General features: G+C 39.9%; 1 protein-coding gene across 6 annotated transcripts in view; it reads right to left on the bottom strand.

Moving 5' to 3' along the window:
* Window positions 1-25,250, bottom strand: part of VPS13D (vacuolar protein sorting 13 homolog D) — a 94,653-nt gene that overhangs the window by 24,939 nt on the left and 44,464 nt on the right. For all 6 annotated transcript variants that reach the window (XM_017735033.1, XM_017735035.1, XM_008634258.2 and 3 more), the window contains 15 exons: window positions 24,717-24,847; window positions 24,291-24,466; window positions 24,052-24,175; window positions 23,229-23,464; window positions 22,343-22,451; window positions 21,563-21,723; window positions 21,117-21,225; window positions 20,174-20,353; window positions 19,794-19,910; window positions 19,325-19,474; window positions 19,021-19,170; window positions 18,096-18,192; window positions 16,363-16,511; window positions 13,730-13,864; window positions 13,219-13,386 (listed from right to left, as the gene is read on the bottom strand). In XM_017735033.1, the coding sequence (XP_017590522.1) occupies window positions 13,219-13,386; window positions 13,730-13,864; window positions 16,363-16,511; window positions 18,096-18,192; window positions 19,021-19,170; window positions 19,325-19,474; window positions 19,794-19,910; window positions 20,174-20,353; window positions 21,117-21,225; window positions 21,563-21,723; window positions 22,343-22,451; window positions 23,229-23,464; window positions 24,052-24,175; window positions 24,291-24,466; window positions 24,717-24,847 (2,192 nt within the window). The remainder of the gene's footprint in view (window positions 1-13,218; window positions 13,387-13,729; window positions 13,865-16,362; window positions 16,512-18,095; window positions 18,193-19,020; window positions 19,171-19,324; window positions 19,475-19,793; window positions 19,911-20,173; window positions 20,354-21,116; window positions 21,226-21,562; window positions 21,724-22,342; window positions 22,452-23,228; window positions 23,465-24,051; window positions 24,176-24,290; window positions 24,467-24,716; window positions 24,848-25,250) is intronic.

Below are 25,250 nucleotides of genomic sequence, written 5' to 3'. Positions count from 1 at the left end.
GCGCTGTGGCGCGAGCTCAGCTGCCTCTCCCACACATGGTAACACCGGGCACAGCCGGCAAGAGAGAGAAAAAGGGGCTCCTGCTGCAAACTCACGGGGGAGGGAGGGATGGAGCAGGTCTCAGTGCTCCTCTGGGTCGTGAAATGAACTGTTGCGTAGCAGAAACTCTGCAGCAGCACCAGGAGCCGCAGGGGTCAGGCGGACAGAGGGTGTCGGGTTGAAGTGTAGCAAGAAACCCGAAGCAATGGTAGAAAAACAGTGGGGCTGGGCAGTGGCAGCTGGGCTCCGACAAACAGCCGGGAGATGTTCCATCGGTGGGGCTCGGAGCTTGGCGTGCCGGGTTTTTCCCCTAAGGCACCCTAGCAGATGGTGAGGGTCCTTTCCAGTGAGATCAGGTGTTGATAAGGTCCCAGTTAAACGGTCGCTCTTATGAGCGAAGCCCCAGTAGGAGAAGCAGTAAAAGACAGAACTCCGCCGTGGCAGCGAATTCTCCCCGCAACAACCACAGCCCAGCCGTCTCCCCGACCCGAGAGCTAGAGCTAGGAGCTGAGCCCTAGAGATATCTCTCGGTATCTCTGCCCTTCCCAAGAGAAAGTCCCCCCAGTTAAGAGGGTAGCCAACTGCACCCTTCCCAGTCCTCCTCCTCCCAGCACATCTTTTGTCTCTCTTAAGTATCATCATCATCTCCTCTTAGGCAACAAATGGGAGAAAATTCCCTGAGAGAAAGCACAAAAAAAGAAAAATCCTAACCTCCAACAAGTGTCCACAGGTACCATACTAAAGGCCCAGGGGCAACCCCGAGTGTGTGTGTGTGGAGCATTTTGACTCCTTACACTTCCCTTGAACAGTGTGGGGAGACATGCTCATGGATGAAAGGGAACATTATGTCCAAACAGGATTTGTTCCGAGAACTCTAACCATTGCTGTGTGCGAGTCAATGAAAAAGCACCAAATAAAAACGATCTACTGTGATCTGCTGACCTTTAGTCTGATGTAATTAGATAGAAACCAGAAGCCTGGTGGAAGGAGGGAGGCAAGAAAAGGAGACAGAAAACCTGAAACTTTGCCTTTATTCAGGATGTTACTATAGAAAAGGGCTCCTAGCAGGAATTTTCCTGGAATACTTTCCAAACACTAGCTGGGTTTTGATTAAATGTAGTTGGACACCTCCTGTATCACTTTCAACTACTATCAGCATTCTTACCTCCTTTCAATAAATGAACAAACTTCATCCTCTCCACCCCTGTGGAAGGAAAGATCATTTAAAGCTTTGTTGCATCTTTCACTGGGCCAGGTGCCCCAGGAATGTCACTCAGGATGCTGAAGTCCCTGGTGTCCTGCATGACTACAGCTCTTCCAGGACAAGGATTTCATTGTGTAAGGACCTGCCTATGTCTCAAGGACCATCTCCTCTGCACCCACAGCAGCTACCTTTGCAGAGGTAAAACTCCTCCGTGGCTCAGGTGTGCACCAGAGGACAACTTAGACCTGGTGTGAAACCCTGATACATTGAAGATTAAAAAAGAACTGGACAAACAGTTCATTTACGGGCCCAATGCCACAATGAAGTTCCCCTCATTTTTCTGCCATTTCTTCCAAGGCTGTGTTTCTTTTTCACTAATGACACTATGTCCCAGTTTGAAAAACTCCTTTTGAGCTTAAAGACAAACAACTCCAGTGGCTCCAATTATCTAAACAAGTAGATTTTAACAACAGGGATGAAAATGAAATCCCATGACCTTTCTTGAGACTTGATCATATGGACACTAAACAGAACATAGTGGTCAAGGTCTGAGTTACTTCTGACCTTGTTGTGAACTTAATGTAGATGCTGTGAACTTAATGTAGATGCTATTTTTTAAAAAAATTATCCTAGAAATACAAACCAACCTGAAGCTATTTATGAACTGTGTTTAAGATTAGGGGTTTTTCTGGAAAAATACTTTGCTTATGAGGATTAGAGTAGTTGCTATAGAAACTGAAAGGCTCAACAGGTCTTCAAATCAAACCTCGTTACAAGACCTGAAAATTATTTTTCAAGAACACATTTTGGAAGTTACAGTAGTGCATGACTGGACAATCAGCCAAGCAGGAATAAACCAACTTATTGATGAGAATTGGTAATGTCTCTTTACAGCTTTCCCCCCCCCTGCACCCACACTGTCCAGCTCCACTACCCCAGCTCTTCCTGTGAATACAATCCAGTCTTTCCTCAAATTGCCCTTCCTCCATGACACATAATCTGACACCTAATGGTCCACAGCAGTCCTGTTTGTGTGTAGACATAATTTTAATGTAATAGTGCATTTTTCTTAGTAAGGAGGAAAAAGGAAAAAATCCCATGCACACAGTTTAAAAGTCAAACTCCATTAGCTATAAACCCAAAGTTAAACAGGGACATTTTTGTTTGTGTTATTTAGAAAATAGCACTGAATTACAGCTGTAAGCAAGATAATTTAAGGATTTTAATGTACCAAATGTACCATGAAATGTTTCCATTTTGCCCTGATTCAGGTGACAAAATCTGAACTCACAACATGTTAGTTACAAGACATGAACTTCGTGTTGAATTACTTTTTGATGCGGCTCCTCATCCCCTCTCCCCAGGACTGTTTGTTTTCTGGCCTCATTTATTAAAGACTGAAGCCAAACTTTTGTCACCATCTGCACCATTTGTACCCAAACCAAGGGGTTTCCGCAGGGAGCACAGTGAGTCGGTCCCTCCTGAGCCATTTCCAGCTGGGACCAGTCCCCCCTCCTGCTCTTCGGTGCAGAGTTTACCAATTAGAGGTGAAATGCCAGGGAAGATAAAACAAAGGGATGTTCCACAGGCATTAGCAAGTGATGGGAAGGGCTGCTGGGCAAGGGGGTAAAGGTTTAGACTCGTATTTGAATAAAGATTCAGACTGTGGTGCCTGAATTACCCTGATTCCTGATCTGAACCACATCCATCCATATCACCCATTACAGGTAATACCACCTGAGTGAAATACCTGCTGGGGATCACAACTTGACACTTTTTTAAACTTTTCTGTGCACCTCAGAAATACCTTCCTTGAAATGGTTTCTGAAGTCTATTTCGACTAATAGGATTGTATCTACTATACAATAGGAAAATTAAAGATTTCTAACATAAAAAACCCACAACCAACCAAACACCTGCACAACACCTCCTGTCCAGTCTGTGTAGGTTATAATCACTTTACTGAGAACAAGTTCCTCAGCAGTTACTTCTGGATCAGAAACCTAAACAAGCGTTAGAAATGTAAGCAGTTTAAGTCCAGCTTAAACTCTGAAGGGAGATTTGAACAAGCTGAAGCACAAAAGCAGGCTGCTTCCGCCCCCCTCCCCCTCCCGTCTTGCTTTTAGATACCTCCTTTGGGGAGTGCAATATCAGCTGCTGAGGTTGAGGTTTTAAGACTCGTGAAAGAGCAGAGATGGTGCCTTATTGAGGTGTTAACCCGGTTACACAGCAAATCGGCTCCAGATAAACAAAGGTGACACCAAAAGTGCGACCCACCCTTGTCTTCCTCAGCTTTTGTTAATAAGGTGTGACCTGGTAACTTCAAAGCCTACTCAAGACCATGTAAATGCCAACATAACTAAACACAACAGTCTTCGGAACAAACATGAAACTAATCAAGGGACTTGTAAAAAAACAGCTCCCCCTTCTCTACCCTAATTTTCATAATGAGTTCTTTGTCTACTTGCTGATGAAAAAAAGAAATGAGTCACTTGGTCTTTTATCTCTGCATTTTCCCCACTTCAGACATCCCTTGCCTTGAAACAGAACTGCAACACAATACATTAGTTTCAGCTAAGGGAAGTTACCTGCTTCCAGACCAAAAGGCTCCCAGTGTTTCTGGATGAAGCAAGTCTGCACAAGGCACACGTAGAAGTGGGTGTTTTATTTGTCAATTTGGCCTCTCCAGAGGGGAATAGGAGCCTTCCAGACTACTGCTTAAAAGCTCTGTCATTTCAGGTACTTAAAATATTTCAACTTACCATCAGTACATATTGTTTAATGCTTTGTCTTATCCTTTTTGCCTGGACAGAAGGAGAACCCCTCCTAAAAGCCCCAGGCAGCTGAGCATTCATCCACCTTCATTCACAAGACACCCTCTGTCTCCTCTCACCCTTTTTGTCCCCAAAGCACATGGTTCTTTCTTCATTTTCCTTCTACAGAGGGACACTGATCTTTTCTTTCAGGTCTACACTCTAAAGACACTTGGATCCCTGGTTTTCATCCCACACCCGTTCATGGAAGATATGAAGCTACTGACTGGTAACATACTGCAAGCAGAAAACATTCCCCACTGCACTTCAGCCTACCTGATCTAACATAAACTCATCCTCCTGAGAAGGGTGAAATATGACATTTTCCTCCAAATCCCAGGACACTATGCTACTGTGCACACTATCTTTGGATGAGCATGCTAACCACTCTCAGCACTTCACAATCATTGAAGATGTTAATACACTTCTGCAAGCCTGGGGCACGCTGGGCTCAGCCTCCTCCTCTGCAGACTCAAGTAAATCAATGATTCATCATTTCTTGCTTTACATTTACACAGTGTCACCAATCAATACTAACTACTCACCAAGATCTGCAAAAGCAGATTAAATACTATCTGTACAAGAAACAAATCTATTCATGTTTTGGATAATTTGCTGTGTTTGTTTTTAAAGGCACAGTAATTAAGGAAGTTTTGCCACAAAAACCTTTTACCACTGACTACATATCCCTGCTGTTTCAAGCAATAGAAGAAAAACAAAACCACCTATATATACAATGTTTGTGAACCAAAGCTGGTGCCAAACAATAAGGCTTATGGGGCACAAAAAGAATTCAAAGCAAATGGAAACTCGACTTTGGACTGCCTGTTCCCTCTAAGCCAGATGCATGAAGCACACAGCATGGAAATAAGGTTTTAGTCATCTTTTAAAGTCTTTTTAAGTTCTTGGCGCTGCCTGGTTCTCGAAGGACATCCCAAAAGGATAAATACACAATTATGACCTGAGTCCAAACATTCCATTGTAGTTCTAGCATCAGAGAATGGTACATTTACAAATATTATTGACTGAGCAAAGCAGAACATTCCAAGATGGAATGTTAAGGGAGAAAGTGATGACATTAATTCTGGATCAGTTAAAACTTCTGTGCAAACCTCACAATGAACTGTGTTTAAATCAGAAAACACAGGGTTTATTTGGTTCTCATCTTTGCTTTGCAGATGTCATTTAGAAAGGAGTTCAGTCCTTCATGTTCACTTGCCTTGTAGCAACATCATTAAAAATCACCTTTATTTCCTACAACTCTACAACCTGTTAAAGGTATTTTAGAGGAAGCCAATTTTTATGCTGTTGTCTGTCAGTAAATTAAAACAGTTCAAAATTAAGCACTTGCCTATAGAGACAAAAAGTCCTCAGAGTGTACATGTTCTAGGCTAAGGAGACATATATACATGCTGTTAGGATTTGTGGTTTAAAAGGGTCATCTTCAAACCTTGCTTCTATTCTTTGGAAAGTGCAAAAGTCAAAAAGCCATGCAGGATTCTTGGATATACACAAGGACTGGGTGCAGTGGGACAGATAAACTTGTCCAGTAAATTTGCAGCCTAAGTTTTCCTGCTTTTACTTCAACGTCTCAGGATGGATATGCAATGTATTTCTGTGACTTACCATAAAAATAACTTTTAGAGCAGCTTCTTTGCTCATCAATACATACATTGTTATAGAGTGGAAGCAGTACATATTTCGTTTTACAAACTGGCCACCAGTAAGCACAGACAACAAACAGCTTCATCCCTTCCTATCACTGTGGTCAATGGTGTATTATACTGGGACTAAAAAGTAAAATGCTTTTATTTGAAAACACAACAGGTGTTTGTTTGTCAGGTTTCAAAGGCCTACTGGTCTGAAGCTGTTCCCCAAAACACTTTTGCTATGGCTTTGGTCAGTCTCTTAAGAATTACCTGGGGCATTTTAGCAGGAAAGTTTGTGAATTCAGTTAAATTTATATGCTCTAGACTTTTACACTTTCCTTTACACATCGAGACAGACCGAAGTCAACTCTTTGATCCAGTCCTAACCAGAAAGGACAGTTCAGGCCGAGCCCCCAAAGCATTTATAACCCAGCCAAGCTGTGCAAAGAGAAACGAGTCCTGGTACTCTGAACAGCACCAACAGAGTCTTAATTTAGAAAATACTAAATCAGCAAAAAGCGCTAATCAGCTTCTCATTTTCAGAGCAACATAAACTTTGACCCTCTCCAAATTACTGACAACCACGAGGAGCCGACAGCTTTTCCCACTGAACGTGCTCCTTGAGATTCCCTGCAGCATTCCCCACCCGCATTTATGTCATTTGCCCAAAGTAAAGGAGCTTTAATTAGCTCACATCTCATCGTTAACTGAGCTTCCTAATGCATCCTGACACGGGCTGCTGGCAGCCGCGGGAACCCCTGAGGGGCCGGCTGTGAGGAGCCTGATTAGCCGGGTATCCCAGGGGAGCCCCGCTGTTCCCACCCCGCCATGCCCCAGGAGCTGGGTCGCTTCCCTCCGGGACCTCCTGGGAAGCCGCACCAGCAGGTGCCCGCTGGCAGTAGTTTTGTGTTACAGGGCAGAATGAGTGATCCCTGCAGGAACCGCCGGCTGTTTTCACAGACACAGAAGGCAGTCAAAAGTCCACAGCATGAACTTGGAATGACCCCAATTGCAGAGTCACTGGCGGGTTCATCTGGAGGACAACTGTGCTTTATTAAACAACTAATACTCTTAACAGATAATTCCCCGCCCCCCGGCCTTAACTCTTACCAAACCGAGTTTGTTTATTTTTTGGGAATGGAATTATTTGCCCTCCTTCACCCCCTTCCTTAAATATATCGAAAAACAGAGAGAAGGCCTGAGGAGATCCAGTGCCTTGAGTTAATAGGTAACAACAAAGTATTCAGAGGGGGCACTTTAGGTTTGGTTTTAACATCATCTTTACCAGCTCTGTTGATCTTGATTTCCAAAAGCATTTCCATCTGCGCTAACTGCAGCACTCGGGCTCTTTCCAACCAGTTTCTTTTTCTGCCATGACCACCTGTGACCACACTTGGGATCTGAAAGAACCTCCTGTTTAAAAACTAACAGGTTTTCCATGTTCTACTAGATATTTTGAAGGAAACCCCATGCAAGCACATTAACTGGACCTGCCACCCCACCCGCGTGTATGTATGTGTGTAAATAGTGAACAACTCTGTGAGTTGTTTGGATCTTCTGGTACAGCTTGGCCTTCTCCCCTGGCCATAGAAACACTATTTTCACTTCTCAGGGATACACAGCTAAGGAACTTCAAGTTTAAGTCTGTACTATTTAACATTTTCTACAGAACTCTACAACTTTAAATACACAGTAGGGAGGTGCAGTCAGCCATTTATTAAGACTGAAATGATGAATTTCAAACCCACACCCCATTTTTTCTCCTTCAGATGCTAATGGTGATACATGGGATAGATGTGCCTGTCCGCCTGACATGTAACCACTCAAAAACTGCAGGTTAAAACGAAATTTCATTTCATCTATATAAAATATAGATGAAATAATAAACACTGGAAATGCTTATTTCCAGTGTCACAGTTTATGACTTGGCAACTCTTTGCATACCTCATTTTAAATTCTCCTTTGCTCACTGAATTCTCCAATGAGTCAGCAAAACAGCAATGGTGCATTTTATTTTCCAGGAAAATCAGCTGGTAAACCCCATTTTTTTGAAATGAAGCTGTAAAGCAGGTGTAAAACTAAAGGCTCTCTAATCCCTCTTTTTTTCAGTTGTCAAATGGTCACCTGTACATTCCTCTATCCAGCTGTGCATCTCCATGTGTGCAGTTGCTGCATTGTTGCAGGACTCTCATTATCAACGGAGCAGTTTCTCCTGGGTAAGGCTCATTCAAAGCTGCCACCAATTTGCTTCTGAATGGGGCACACTGAGGATGTCAAGTCCACATCAAACCAGTTCTTCCCACAAAATATATCACTGTTTCTGTTCAATCTACCCATGCCCATTTCTCCACATAAAAATACACTGGAGTAAAGTGTGTTCACTTTGTGCAAGAAGCTTTGTAAAAGAAAGGCTGAATTTAACCCAAACTGAGACGAAAACTTTCAACCTGGCTGCTGGCCAGACACATTTTATCCCATGGTACAAATGAAAACCAGGAAGAACAAAATAATACTTCAAACTTCTCAAAGATGATCCTTTATCCCAAAACCTCTTTCAAAGATACTAATTACAGATACCAGATGTTCTGCACATTAAAACTGACACTTTCCATGGCTTTTGATTGCCACTAATTGGCCATAAAACTTTCCTGCCAGTTTGAAAAGACAGCAATGGGGAAATGGCCTCATCTGTAATGTTGCTCCAGTACTCAACATTTCTGCCTGGGAATTTCAATTGCTTTCCATCTCATAATCTGCACATTTTGATACAGATTCTCACTGCTCGCACGAACCTGCACATGAGCTGCTTATCTGTGGATGAAATGCAAGTTAAACTGAAGATGATCTGCAGTGCCACCTGCACAGGCTGCAGGAGCTTCTACGCTACACTGGGGAAGATTACACTGAAGAAAACACAGAAAAAGCTACGTTTGACCCAAACTGTATAAATCACTTTTGTAATAGAAAAAATTATGGTAGATGCTGCTAAATCCCACTACTTCAATACCTCAACTACCCTTTGTAAGGGATGAACACCAGCTTTCCTGAATGAAAACCCAAATTCTAAACTGTAAAATTGCCCAGAAAGATGACATGTATTCCAGCCTTCCTCACCTTTATCCAGTGAGACTGACAGTAACCACACACATTCTGCTCTTAGGAGTCAAGGAGAAGAGCAGACAATCAAACAAAAATCATGAAAATATAGAATGGTAGGAAACTCAGCAAACTCAGAATCCAAACACCACCATGACCTCTCTACAGCATCACTTGATGATTCTGTTTAAGACTCTTCGGAGGAAAACACCACCATGTATTTCTTTCTCAGGCTTCATATACAAAGGCTTTTGTTAGAAGTTCCCTAACACCAAGATATTATTTTATTTACAGCTACTTCATTGGCATTTTGAGCTAATGAAGCTAGAGCTGAACTGCAGTGACTCCAAAAATGGGAGAATGGCAGTTGTTCTTGCTTCTGAATGGTATCAAAGAGGAGTGGTTGGTTACATGAACTAAGAAACTTTAAACAAAAGGGAACCATCGGCTTTGATTGTTTTAGAAAGCTTTCTGTCTGTTTTTTGGTAGAGCCTGCTCAAACTGCACCTTCCTTCTGTGCTCTGCTACAGCCACTTCTCATTGCATTTACTGCCAACTTTGTTAAAATTAACATTCATGTGAGTCAAACACTTGTTCAAGGTTTGTTTTTAAATAATCCCTTTATTACTTCCTCTTTATTTTCCATTCAGTTATCTTTATTTTCCTGTCACTGCCAACCACCTGAGATTCTGCTTTGATTTATCTTACAAGGAGGGTTAAAACTCCCATTTCCCTTTCTGTTGCTTTCATGCTTCTGTTCTACAAATGCCCAAACACTCACCTGAAACAGTATTTGCATCCTTACTAGTCCTAAAGTTTTCTTACCCGGTTCTAACATGCCACGTCTTTTCCTACCTCTGTTAAGCACCTAAGCACCTCTGCCATCAGTCTGAACTCAGCTGAAATAAACAGATGGAGTGAAAGTCCAGGGAAGAAAGGTTCATCAGCCATAAAAGAAAACAAACACTCAAATGCAATTTGTTGCAACTCCCCTCTAGGGAAGTTTTAGCATCTCAGGTGCCTGATTCTGGAAGGAAGCCTGTCTCTCAGAACCCTGCATGCTTCCGAAAAACCTAACGGGGAAATGCAGCTGTGACTGATGGTTTACCTTTCCTTAAGAAGCCTAATTAAACTGGAAACTTCAAAGTTCAATATGAAAATTAAGCTCTTTCATTAAGTTCATTAAATTATTTTTCTCAAGAGGAAGGGAAGGACACACCAATTATTTCCATCCTATATCCTAACCTCAGAGTCATAACAGAGACACTACTATGTGCTCATAATTCCTAAAAGATAGAATTCATGGTAGAACGAAATCGGCCACATTAAATACAGTATTGGCAAGCTTTGAATCTTTTCAATCCTTTACCACCAGGACTTTCACTATGTCAGCACAACACCTATTTGCCAGTAATAGATACAACCACACTTATTTTTCTATTTGGAGAACACAGGCTACAGAACACGTTTTGGTCAGCTGCTAATTCAGTGTTCAATATTCGTTTCTAATTGAAACACATCTGAAACAGGAACAATTTAGGATTTAGTTCTATCATGCCTAACAGGGGAAATAAAAAAAGTGTGGATGCCAAGAATGTGTGACATTTCTACGCATATGGCAACTACAGAAGGCTCCATTCAGAGGGAATGAAATTCCCTCAGGTGTCTATATTTAGGATCAAAGAACTTTTTAAAATACAGAACTTGGGAGTCTCCAAGGGATAAAAACTACAAAACTGTCTGTAGTGAACTTTATTTAACCTAAGGGTTTGTGCCAATTTAAATACACCACAGCTCTCCACTTGAAAGAAGGCATTACCCACTGCATGCTCAGAAATGCATGGAAAAGCCATTACAAGGATAATCAGCACAACTATAAAATAGAAAAGCAATAAAATGACAAAACCAGATACAACTCCAATAGCTTACTTCTTGATTCAGTTGAGCAGTGTTACTTTAAAAGCCATGATTATAGTATTCCTCTTCGTTTATCTACTCACACCTTAATAGCTAACTCATCTTAAAATCTAGGATAGATTTTTATTTTAGACACTTCGTAAGTCAGGTACTCAAACAACCAAAATGGAGATTTTTTCCCAACCCTCAGTGCCTGTGCAGGACACAGGCTCCTCTAGTTTTGACTCCTTTAATTACCAGATCCACAGAATAAGCTGCAAAGACAAGAGCCCTCTGTGGCACAGCTGAATCAGGTGAAAATTTATGCAGTGAAAATATACCTAAAAATACCTTTCCAGAGCACCACCAGCAAGATGAAAATGACCTATTGTTTCAGTTTTGTTTCTCTTGACTAACTCAAATTGTTTTTTCTCTCCACGTAATTTTCTTTACCAATACTTCACATATCCTAAGGCACACACAGGGTAGAACAGAAAGTAAAAGACAAAGTTCTGTGCTGTACCATGTACATAACACATCACAAACTGTACTTGAAATGCCAATTTTTTTATCATACGGACATTCTGGGCTTGATTTTCAAGCACATTTAAATGCCTGAAAGCAGTGCAACACATAAGGAAGAATTCAACCTGACTATTTGGAGCCTTTTTTACCATTGTCTTCTATGCATCAGAATGAAGATTCAACCTTTGGAAGGAAGACTCATCAAGGAGCTCCACAATGTACTACTAAGCCTTCTTAAATTACAGATTGCTCTCCTTGTTCCAAAAGGACAAATACATAAACCATATAAAAAGCTTTGAAAAGGGAACTGTGTGAGACTTGCATCACAGAGACATTTCTAATATATCAAGGAGAAAGAAAAAAAATACCTGGGAAGACATGGCGTGATTTTCAAAGGTATAAATGGGGAGCAGGCACTCAGCTCCTGTTGAATTTTGAAAGGAACTGAGCATCCAACTGCCCTTCTGCCTTTGAAAATCTTCCTTCACAAACCCCTTGGTTACAAATGACTCCAAAGTTCAAGGAATGACCTTGCCCTTGTGGGAAACAGAGGAAGGCTCGTGCCTTTTAAAGGAAGATTTATGAGACTGTTGCTGCAGATGTGACTGTGATGAGGAAACAACACTTTACAGAAAGGAAATTCTAAAGAAACATACTCTATTGGGTGGAGTGGATGGGTCACCAGAGACTACAACCACGAGGAGAAAGCATGGACAAAAGTACTCATTTGCAGACAGACACAGCTGCCTTCCAGAAGCTCAGCAAGTCTCCTACCAGACTGCCTGGATCAGCTTGTATTTGCAGTGCTGAGAATTACAGAACCACCGACTAGGAGATTGAGACAGGAATATCAACATGGCATTTTGTTTGAATTTCTTGAAATTGTGGAAAATAGGCTAGTGCTGCAAACAAGATAATTATGACAGAGAATGTGCATGTCATCTTTCTTCATAGCTCAGCTCTCCGGGTCAGACCCAGCTGTGCACTTGGTGATGGTCTAGGTTTGATAATGTTAGTCTCAAGCTCTCTTTAATTATAGAGACTCTGAATCTTCTGAATCACCTTTTTCCACTAAGGAGGGGAAAAAGCAGATTTCCTTGTATACAAGTAAGTGGGAAAGGTTGTTAAAGGATGAACCATGACAATACACACATACAAAGTCACCCACTTGGAAAATGAAAATAATAGAAAGTAAAGAATTTTCACAAAACCAAACTTAGCAACACATCCTTGTGTCAAAAAAGCATTACTGCAGTTGTACCCATGAAGGGTTGTGCAGACACAACATGTATGTTTGCTCAGCATCAAGTACGGCATCAACCATGATCCAAACCTCTTCCTATTTCTAACTCCTGCCTCAGATCATCCCTCTCTTGGGCACTAAATACAGTAATTTTCACTGATATAACTGAATTCTCTCAGCTGTTATCAGGAAGGACAAAACAGTGTTCACCATGCAGAGACTTTAGAATTAAACCACAGATAAATACAAAGCAATCTAGAAATTCCTTAGTTTGTTGCTATGTGGCACAAAAACCCCCAAACCTCAAGAGTCAGCATAATTGCTATTCACATCAGCTTAATCACTTCTCAAAAATAACAGCTAACAACTCCTGTTATACTAAATAACCCCTTAAATACTCCACCTTCCTCTAGTGCTCTCTCTCTCTTCTGTATGTAGATTATATACACAATTTAACACAGCTTTGTTCATTTGCATGTAGGAGCAAATTATTTCTCATTTTGGTTAACTGTTGATTCAACCTGCAAGTATCTGTACAGCAGTAATAGCGTTTTGAGTGGTCCACTGACTCCTGTTTCTGGCATCCCTGGGATGTATAAAAAGCATTTATGAAAAACAAAATCTACACTTCAAACACCATTTTTACAAAACAAACAGGACATAAAGCAATTTAAGCATGGTCAATAGTTCTATTTGACTTCTTGCCTATTTTTTGCTTATTGTTATAGCAAACTTTATTATCACAATTTTTACCTTTGCAGCAGAGTTTGATACTCCATGAGTGACATTTCTAATGAGACCACCCACATTGCCATACTTTATAAGTCCAGTAACACCTTCTGAAACATCATTCAGTAGACCCATTGGGTTGCCAAGGAAATCCACAGAACCTAGAATCCTTGCTGCCTGACTCAGCAGCTCCTGTAAAATCAAGAGGAAGAATGAAGTATTTCTTATGGATCACATTAACATGAGCAAGGTTGATGGAAAAAAAAACCATCCCACCCACAACAGAAGCTTCTGCCAACCCAGGTAGGTTTACTGGAGAAAGCAACACACAAATACCAGTAAAATTAACAATAGTTTCATCTTAAAATGCAGTGTATTCTTAGAATTCTTCTGGGATACTACTTCTCCATATACCAAAGAAGCAAAACAGCACTAACACTTAATAGTCAGGAAAGAGCTCCCATATCCTTGGTGGAGAACTCCTCAACCAAGAGAAGTTCAACCTTTGCCACGACATAATCTCCATCGCACTGACCTCCTGAAAGTGTTTCAGAATGTCATTAATGATGAACTCCTGAGTTTCATATGGATGGACTCGAGTGAAAGGATCCAGATTAATCACAGCATCTTCAAATCGGATCAGAGGGAATCCCAGTGTGCTTTTCAATGCCTGAGTAAATAAAAGATACTGCCACTGTAATTCTTTTCTCTGCTTTTCATTCAGAGCATCCAAGTGAATTTACCTTTAAATGGGTAACAAACCAAAATTCTCTGAAGCTGCTGGAGTTCTCTACCACTGCAGTGTGGACACTTTGATACAGAGAGCAATCACCCACAAATCTTTTAATTTTAAGTATTGATTCCTTTTTAGCACTGTATTTCTTCAATAACTCGAGAGTCACTAACCTTCCCAAATGCAATCTGTTTCCCACACCTGATAGGAGTATTTCAAACCAAAATGTGTCTAAGATTCCATATATAACTTTGCTATACTGTTCTAATCTTCAATTAAACCAACCCTAAATGAATTTCCTTGACAAAACTGGCTATTTTCCACTCTGCTGAACTTCTGTGAAGGGATTAAATGTCAGGATGAGCTGAAGTAACATACATAATTTACTGTAAGCCTGTGGCTCATATCTTAACATTATATGGTGTACAGAAATTCTTTAAACTAGCTTTTCCCATTATTTTGCAAGGAAGAAAACTAAGATTGTCATTAGCTCATAGGCCATACGTACCTTGTACAATTTATATACAAAAAACTACATTTCAGGTGGACAAGCTGTACATCTAAAGATACACACATGAATAAAACGATTTTGGAAAAAAAATTGTAAAAAATCTAATTTTTTAAGACAGAAAGAGTCTTCTTCTTCTTCAGGTCTTTATAATGGCATCTGTACACTCACCAACATCAGACACTCTGAAGAAGGCAAGAAGCCTCACACTGATATCTTTACACATTAATCACCAAAGCTGCCTGGTATAGGGAACACAAGTTTTTGTGCCATCTGCAGGCAATTAAGGCAAGTTACAGGTCTGAGTTAAGTCTGCGAGTAAGAAAAGAGCTATTTATTTTTTCAGTAAATGGATGACCAACCAGAGTAGTCCTCATTATTCACTTGGGTAGGAAGTAATTTCCTGTTTAACTATCAGATATTATATAAGGCAACTTTGTTAATACTGGTACCTAATAAAAATAATCTGTCTACACCAAATTACCAGACAGCCAAGTCCAAGCCAGAAACATCAGAGGTAGTTAGAAAAACTTCCACAAAGGCTCTACGGTGATTATTCTCTCCCTCCTACCCTGAACTTTCCTGTGCTACAGAACTGAATGGAACTCTTTCTGTGAAAGTCAATATACAGAATATGTAGGGACTGTTAACATTATGGGGGAAAATGTATACGCCAAGTTTTCTCTTGAGAACACTGCTGACAGCTGCCAAGACGGATCCATGTGCAATCCTGTACCAAGGGTGGTAGGAAATCCAAACAAAACAGTGCACAGTGCTGGGCTCTTAAAGGCACTCACCACTAGCTCTGTTTCCTCAGTCTGCATTTCAGCTAATGGCATTACGAGGGTTTTTGTGTTGAAGCTAAAGTGCAAACACATATTCAGGACTATTATTTATGCTGCTATTATTTAGTGGTAAGGACTATCACGGCTAAGGAATATCATACCTAGGAATATCACAGGGAAGGAATATCCCAGCTAGCTATTGAACTGTCCTCTGCACAAGAATTTGGTAAAAGCAATACAAGAATGCACGACTGGTGATCTTCTGGATCATCTTGGTAAGACTCCATGACAGACATTCATTACACAAAACTAAACTTCTTTAGAAGCTTTCTCATCATGATGTCCTTAATATCAAGGACAAAAAAGCCCAGCTGGTATCTCCGTTTTGGTTTTTTGAAAAGGCAGCAGCTCAGTTCCTCCAGAATAGGGAGGGTTTTTCATGGTTTGGTTGGTTGGTTTTGTTTCAGCTCTCCCACCTTGGAGGAAAGCAGTTGTATTAGCTCAGAGAGAACTGAAATATTTCTGACTGAAATGCTAAATTAATCATTTTTGAAGTGGAAACTCACTGCTGCCACTTTATTGTGTCCAGGAATTGTGTGTCCTAACACACGATTTGGGAACACTGGATGAGACTATGTTCTGGCTAGAATCTGGAATCCTTGGTTCACTTACCAACTGTGCCAGATTTATGACCATATGAATCAGTCTCAATTTACTTTAATTTTTGACCATATTGCACAGTGCTCATGCAAATTCTCCAATTCCAATGAAACAACATTTTTTGGATGAAAACACTCAGAGTTGTCCTGTATTTCTGTTCTCTAAGTTGAGTAACTTCTTATTTTATGATAGCAATTCCCTTCAAGCTCTTTACACTTCCATTATTGCAACTAAGGTCCTCTGTAAAGCAGTGAGTCATTAGGTCCAGCTGGCTGTGCTTCAACTGAAATTACAAAAATTAAGCACTATTACAGAAGAGATTGGAAATTATGCTAATTAAATGTCAGAAGTTGCTGAAACTTCTATTATTTGTAACTTAGATAATGCAAAAGTAAATGGAAACTAAAGAGTATTAAGTTAAAGCTTCTGTTCCCTTTTCTTTCTCTTTACTGGAAGCCCACTCTGAGAATGCATTGGTGTACCTTGAGATCCAAAGGGAGCTTGTTGGAAGTGAAGACACTCAACTTGATTTGTGGCACACTGATTTTCAGATTTTCAAAGTAGTATCGTTTTTGTCCTCCGCATTGTTCAACAACCTTCTCATGGAGGTTCTCATCATACTTTTCAACCTCTGCATCCAGACAAAACACAGGAATCAGAACCAATTAAAGATAAATAAGTATGGGGTTAGGAATGCACACTCTGTTAAGAGTTAACAATCCTCTGTACAAATAAAAAGTATGTGTGACTGCTGGTGTAGCCAGCAAAATTACTCATGCCTTGTGACATGAAGTTGACCTCTGAAGCTCAAGAATTTTTGTCAGATTGCTCTGCATCTCTAAAACCTGTTATGTGAGCTCACTTCTAATTTATCTTTATCAGCACACAGAAACAAGGAGATAACACATGACCATGCAATGTTCCTACTGTGCCGTTGTGATCTTACAGTCTGTTTTCCTCTCTCTACTTTCTCTGTAATTCCTTACGCACTCAACTAAGAATATAATGTACAAAGAAAGCTTTCAATTATTCACTACACAATGGACAAAATGCCTACATGGAAGACATCCAATAAATCAATTTACATGGAGAGTGACTCAAATTCGGTCGACATTAACAGGCTCATGTTATTTGTAAGAGCACCTGGGTGGTGTCAGGAAGCAGGGGAAAGACGAAAGATGACCAAGTCTTATGAACTCAGACTTATGAACAATAAAACATGCTGACTGTAAATGAGAAAATTATTTTTGTCTGAATCTTGGATGGCATCAGCATCAGTGGATAAACTACAAATAATGTACAGTAAGGAAAAAAAATAGCAAAAGCAACAGGGTAAACCAGAACAAAGGGCAGATTAGTTAAAAGGCTAAGAGCAAGACTCAAAATTTTTACTTCTTCCTCATCATTAGAGATCTAAGTTTGTAAGTCCTCTGTGAAATGCAATACTGTTATTTTTCCAGAGACAATTCAGAGGATAGTGTGGATTAGCAAGACAGAACTCTGGAGCATCACTTGTAGGCTTGGTCCCATTTGGAATCATGCCAAAAATAATTACTTTCTTGTGACAGTTATTATGTAATAGTACACAGGCTACTGCATAATAGAAGTGATATTTTCAATTGCCACTCCAAAACAAACATTTCATAAAGTTTCCAAAGCACAGATAAACACTAAAATAGGAGGATTAGAATAGCATCTATGAGATCAGAAGATTGAAAAGGTCTGTCTTGCCTCATTGAATGAAAGAAAACTTACATTACAATTAAAACCAGGGGTATGGATGCCACAACAAAGGTCAGACAAAATTTTCTTGCACTGAAGCAAGAGGAACTGCCCAAGGAACAAATTAACACAGATCCCACTTCTAGCCCTGGGTTAAATAAACAAACTAAACAAATCACTAAACAAAGTGGCTTGCTAAATTAATAACACAATTTCTTTTATCCCAATTTAGATGAATCCAGATACAGGAACTGAAAATGAACACTGAACTCCTTCCAGAGACAGGCTGTACTTGGGCAATCACCTGAGCTCTGCAACAGGCACAACACCCATGAACAGCTTCACAGGGGCCACTGAAGCATTTCCAGCTCTGTTCAAGAGTGGGAGGTTCCAAACAGCCAAGAGTGTGCTGGTGTTTTTTACTTATTTTATATGCAAAGATCATAATACTTCTGTACACTGTAAATCTGGGCTGTGCAATTTTATACCACACCTGATTCCGACTGGTCGTAGCCAAAGAAACTCAACAGCTTCAGAAGTAGTTTCTCCTCAATTTGAACTGTGAACTTTCGGGCAGTGATCATCAGATGCTACAGAAATAAACAAGTCTCATTTTACAGCATTAACACCAGAAATACAATCCATGTAAGCTATTAAAAAGGACAACGTGCTCTATTCCAGTGGAATATTTCACTTAAGTGGATTTGTAGCAAGACTCCCACCTTCAAAATGTCTTTGGTAGCTTTCTTCACTTCAAGTTATCTACAACTAGTGAAGATTATTTCAATTTTCTGGAAGGCATTGTGCTTTATTACCTAATCCTAACACTTCAAAATCTTAGCTGCATTTCCAACACTGGAATCAGCTGCTTTTCAAAACAGAGTTAAAATACATGCGTGAAGACTCCAAGTGAGAAAGTCAGTCTTGACAACCAACTCAGTTTTGCTCTCACAATACATACCACAGTTGGTGGATAAATTTATAACCAACGTTTCCAAAAGGCTGCAGTGCACAGAACAGGGTTTATGCAGCAAGATAACAGCTTATCAGAGAGAATTTATAACCTTGTACTCAACTCCTGAAGAGCAAAAAACACAGATATTCTGGTTCACTGTGCTACAGTTCTCAGGAGAGAATAACTACCTTGAAAAATAAGGTCACAGACATGGACAGACAGGGGTCTGGACTGATTTTTTATATTTTTAAACATATTTATTACCCTGTTCATCACTGTGCTGTAGCTTTAGACACCACAAATGTGAGAAGGTGGACACTGTGTCCTTTAAGCTTCAGAACTGATTCAACAAAGTGTATTTCATAAACCACTGAATTCAGATTACAAGTAAAAATTCAGAACAGGAAAGGTCATTTAAGCAAAGTAATACCTATGTTGCACGAACAAAAACATTGTGGTTTACCTTGTATATATCGGTCAGTGCACTTTTACTGGGAAATTTCATGGCATTGACTTGCACAGCAGGCCCAGGGTCCAGGGGCTCATTCTCACTCATCCTGGGCGTCAGAAAGAGCATAAAAGGCCGTGTGGTGCCAATAAGTTGGTTGTCCACCTACACAGTGGACAGAAAACAGAATTGAAACTCCAGTGATATTTAGGAATTAAAATCTCAGTCACACAGCTCTAAACATTTTTCAAACCTATTATGACTCAAAAAACCGAAGAAGACCCATGAATAAATGAATTTGTTTCAAAATGGCAAGTACCTGTATATCATGCACACTGAGCTCTAGCACCTGACTGGTCGAGAGCTGAGTGTAATGGACATTAATTCTGGTGAGGCTTGCAAACACAAGCTCTTCAGGGACTTTGTTGACCAAAGACAATCCTATTCCACCTTCCAGTTTCACAAGCACCTGAGAAAAAAAGGGGAAAAAAATCCACCACTAACAAACCAACACTGAGAAAACCTGTGATATCAAATACATATTTCTGCAAAGAAGTTATTTTTTTAGGATCATCTCCAGAGAGACTGAGCATCATTGAATTAGTCTTAGAATCAAGAGGGTTAAGGCATATTAACCCAAATTCTGAGAAGGAGAAGTTGTAGCAGGAAAAGCTACAAGTTCATAACACGAGGTCATCATCAGGAGAAGTTACTGACCATCATCCCCCCCTGAAATGTAGAAAGGAAAATGAAAATGAAAAAGACAAGTACTAGTTGTCATATCTTACTTCTAACTCCTGCTCTGTATCAGGATTTTTGAACTTCCGCAGATCTTGTTCCGTAACTGGAAGCTCTTCTCCTTCACTGAATGAACGATCATTTCTACGTTGGTTAAAATCCGTTATCTGAAAACAAGTGAATTACTACAAGATCCCTTTTGTATATATAAATAACAGCTACATTGTCCTACCTTAGAAAATTATCTTTTTAAAAAAATAAGGACAAGGAAAACTTCTGTAGTACCTGTTTCTGGCTTATGATATTCCCACCCCCTTCATGTCATTACAAAGGCAGTTATTCATAAGGATTTGAAGACGTAATACAGAAAAAGAGTATTTCCAGTATAAGCAAATAATGAACTAGATTCTAGTTAATGAAGGACTGTCACCTGCAGAACTCTAGTTGGCCCATCTGGGATGACTCTCACAGCCAGTACTCCTGAGCCAGGCCTCATCTTTTGGTTTGTGAACTTCTGTTCAGGTGGAACTGGCCCCAAAAGTTCAAGTGAGGTATCAGGACCTAGAACAACTTCAGCTCCATCATGAAGACCCTGTATTCCTCCCTTTGCCTGAAGACAGAAAAAAGAGTAAGGAAAGAAAATTAACTAACTAAGTGATAGGTAAATACTTCAGATGACTATTTACATATATTAATTTAAAATTGTATTTTACTTTCCTCTCCTTATTCTTCGGAATGAAAAGAAGAGCAATCCAGAGCATTTTACTTGATATTACTAAAGTTTCTGGTAACTAATGTTTAATCAGTTGGCAGCTAAAAGAAACAGCCAAGATAAATAATTAAGTAATTGATAATTAGGTGGGTAATTGAAAGTTAAGTGGGAATTAAGTATTCCCACTGCACATTTAAAACTGAAGCTATCACATCATCAAGGGACGTTGGAAAGTCCTTCCTGAAGAGTTTTCAAAAACGATAGGAAGCTTTTTAAAAGACGAACCCTGGACCTGCAGATGAGAATGTAAATCCTTACTGAGTCAACATCTAAAGACATCAATACAGAGCTTTTTTGGATGCTTCAAGTAGTTACTTACTAAGCTGCAGTAATTTGATCACGAAATGATCAATATAGTATCAGGGTACTAACTAAAAGACTTTTCTAATTTCTAATTATTAGTGCAAGATCTTCTGTTATTTGAAATTAATAAGAACATTCAAATATAAACCTAAAACATAAGCTGTTTGCACAAGTTTGCTTTGCTCTGTATTCTGAATTTGCCTCAAACCTTTTGGTTCACTTCAATACTAAGCCCAAATGACTTTTTCATCTACATCAGCAACAAACAAAACAGGTTCAACATATGATCAGTACTGACCTGGACAACAAGTCCATGGATACCACAGGCCAGCTTCCCATCCCGAAAGCTCCACGTCTGGGTCGTACTGCGTCGTCGATCCGGCCTTCTCAGCATCAAGGGCTCATACCTGCAGGGGACACTCCAGTGCTCAGAGGATGTACCTCAGCACTTTTACTCTGCACCTGGGTTAATGCTGAACATTTACTTTGTCCCAGCTCATTTTTCTAATCTCTCTTCTGAAGTGCTCTGTCTACAGTCACCTGCTGGAAAGGCATCAGCCATGCTTTTACAAGTACTTCCAAGTCACACAGGTGAACATGAGGTTTGTTTATAAAACCAGGTAAAATCCAGCTCTTTCACATGCCTTCAGAACAATGTCTTTTCAGAGAATATCATATTAAGTATGTTTTCAAAGACACAGTTAGAAACCCCCATCAGTTTCCTGAGGAACTGTATTTCAATACCTGTTATCTGTGACAGCTGCCAGGCCTGCGATATCTAAAATCATACTGGAGTCCTCGGAGCGAGGAGAAGGTTTGTGGGGGTTATGAGGAACTGAAGAACCTTCATGGCAAAGCATTCCTGTGTCTGTCATTCTCCAGAGCTGGGATCGCTTTCCTGGCTCCTGTTGCAGAAAAATTCAACATTTAAATATAATATGGAGCAAATATTTTTTTCTGTTTTTCTATCAGAGGCTTTGAATTATAATTCTTGGAATGACTTGCATATATTTAACTTCAAAGCCCTGAATTAGAATTAGGAACTAGTTTGGATAAAGACTTCTGATTGAACTCTGATATTCAATGAATACGTAACAGCAGCTAGATGCAGAGCTGCATTTACAAGCTGTTTGCTAAACTCAGCAATATTTAAACACAGTTTCTATTTCTTAAGAGCTGCAGAAACAGATGACTTGGCTTACACTGCTCCCAAAAAGGGAGCATGTCCTACCTTGTAACTTCATGAGAATATCTAACACACAACTACCACATTCAGTTGTCTTGGAGGCATTTACAACCTTCCTTACTACTTTATTCCAATTCCCTTTTCTGTCACCTTTACCCCTATAAAAGTCTTACACGGAAGCACTACCACAACTCAAAAAAACCCATCACTTTGGAATCTCTCTCTACCCTTTAGAAGTTAGAACTTTTTTTTTTAATGTTCTCCTACTTGCAAGCATTTGATTAGCACACAGCAACAATAGTATAAAACAGTAGTATAAAAAAAAAGTCAAATTGTACCTTCTTTTTCAGCAAAACTCGTTGAGTCTTTGGAGAAACATCAAGGACAAGCTCTGCATTTGCAGCATCCTTATTTGAAGTAACTGGTCTTACACTTGGCTCCTGTAACCTGGAACACCAAGAGAACAGCATCATGTTTGTTCAGAGTAGCAGCTTCTTTTGTAGAGTGAATTAGATCTGCACCAAAATTCAAACTGGAAGTTTACACTTCCAATACAGCCCATCAGACTAACATTTAAATTGGGGTTTTTTCCCCTCTTGTTAGGAATTACCAGGGCAAGCTGGTAACTTGAGTACATTCTTAAAAGGGGCTTTGATTTCTCACCAGAACTCGGAACTTCACAGGCAAAACAGATGAATTACAAAGACAGTTTTCTACGTCATATTGAGGAAAGTAACAAAGTCCTGTATCAATCTCCCAGAGCTGTTTTCAGCAGCATATAAACTAGTGCAAGCTTAATCTCACAGGCATGTTGTAAATAGGTGTGACTTGTGGTAAAGTGTCCTTTATACAACAAAGGAAATTAAGTCCCCAGAGGGGACCCCAAACATCCAGACTCTTCCGAGACCACATCGACCATACAGTGGGGTCACAGCAGATGCCAGATGCTAAATCCTTCTCACTGTGTGACAGAATAAACAGTGTCAAGCTGCACCTCTAAAGCAAAAGTACTATGTCCAAATGAGGTAAAATACACAAATTACCAATACCCAAACAACTTCAGAATCTGGCATTTCTTCTGCTAGCTACAAGGTAGACAGAAGTTTAACTCCATGTGAAAAACTCTTGAATGGCAACCATTAAGAGAATAATAATTTGATATTAATTAATTAAAGCTTAATGTGAACGTTAAAAATATTTCCATCAACAGATATAAAGAATTACCCTGAGAAAGTATATGTAGCAGCTATATAGATGAAGTTTTCATAGTAAAGCTGTTTGGCGTCTTGGAAGTCATTCATGCAGCAGACAACTTCTGAGGAGCCCGCTCCTTTCACTGTCAGCATGATGAAGGGAGGCAGGACTGGCTCATCCCATGCGTAATCCAGAGAGGTCATGGGCTTCACGTCAGTGGACAGCCTGGGCTCCACCACCCCATGCTGCTTAAACACAACTGGGACCTGTAACAGTCAGGAAGGAGGAGTTTGTTCATACAGGAATTGTTCATCACACAGACTTTTTGCTATCATTTGCTCATTTACTAGGAGTTGATGACTGAAACACGTTCAGATCACTTCTTTTTTTCCCCCCCAATCATTTCATATGTATATTCTTCCATTCAGGTCTCAATTAAATAGAATCTTAAAGGGATGAGAAACATCATCTTTGCTTGTATCTGTCATCTGTGGTTCAAAATGTCTGCAGTCCCATGGCAGCATCTCAAACCCTGCTAATCTAAATTATGAGACTAGAACAGATTAAGTATCATCACTCTCATTGGTAATACTTCTCTTCCTTGTAAGACTTCTAAAGCACTCATGAAAGCCACAATGTTACCACTATTATTTGAAAAAGATTAAGCAGCTGTGTGCTACCAGTTTTTACTAGAACTTCAGAAAATTACAATTATTACAGACAAATACACAGACAATAATGTTTATTTCATGACACAAGTTAGTCAGCTCCCACTTCTAATAAATACAGAAGAACTTCTACTTTTTTTACTGAATGTAGTAAAGGGAAAAAATATGGGGCTTGGTTCTTTTACCTTAGAAAAATTGTCAATGCGGAAAGGTGGCGGTAACTGGTCGGTGTCACTGAACGCAATGCGGTACGTGGCTCCTTGAAGGGTAATTTCTACTCTTAAAAAGTAACATTTTCCCAGGGTGTCCCTGAACAAGAACACAGTAAAAGACAGGTAAACTTCTGATCTGCATTATCTGCAGTGTTAAACAGCTGCTTCTATCAAAACACAGCAGCTGCAGAAGATTTATAGGTCACAGCTACCTCATATTAATGTGGAACGAATTGTTCTTGTTGACCTCAAAGCCCCCAGACCAAATGCAGTTTGGGATATCCATCAGCCTCACACACAACAGCTGATCATAATCATTCCGTGGCCAGTGGAACACAACACTGGAACCAGGGAGGGTGGAAATATAGCCGTCAGGATTGGATGTTCCCTAGGAACAGAAATTGGTAAATAATTGGTAAATAATCCCAGCACTGAAAAATCCACTATTAACCTATACACCTCTCAGATACAAACGCAGCCATTCTTCTGTCAGGTGGATGCTGCTATTGGAATAATGAGAAAGATCCTCATAATCAGCCAACAATACTTTAAAGAACAATGCCTGCTCTTCTTGGTAAACAGTTTCTGTGACTAAGTACAATACTGTACTAAAAAGTCACCACCAGGAAGCTTCTTACCCGACCTCTGGCAAATTCCCGCTGAACAAAGGCCAGTTTGTAGCTTGATTTATTGTCTAACAGGTACCGGGGAGCGAAGGTGACCATGCAGGTGTCAATATAACGGCCTCTGCCTTTTTTAACATCAATACCTAGTAATAAAAACAAGGTGAAAATAAAGCTATTATTTACAAAAGAAAAAGACAGCTGCCACAATATATTTCAGAGAACACAAGTTACTTCTTGGGTTCCTGACATGCACTCTCTGTGCCACACCACTGACTTGCATTGGAAAATCATTTTAAATAGTAAAAGACATCTGTTACCCTGTATTTCTCAAGTACAACTTAGATACTGAAGATAACTGAAGATAAACACAAAACAATTCCCAATCACAAGTACATCAACGCAAGTAATTATTTCACTTTTAAACATATGAAAAATTCCTCGAAAATCACTGTGGAGTAACTTCCAGACTCTCAACTAATTTAAAACCAAAACCTGCTTGTACTTTATGTACACCAGGAGCACAAGGACTCCAGAAGCTGCATTCCT

This window comes from Corvus brachyrhynchos, unplaced genomic scaffold (genome assembly GCF_000691975.1).
Source record: "Corvus brachyrhynchos isolate BGI_N302 unplaced genomic scaffold, ASM69197v1 scaffold395, whole genome shotgun sequence".
NCBI lineage: Eukaryota > Metazoa > Chordata > Aves > Passeriformes > Corvidae > Corvus > Corvus brachyrhynchos.
Note: the sequence above shows the minus strand (reverse complement) of the source record. Positions and strands in the feature narration are given on the sequence as shown.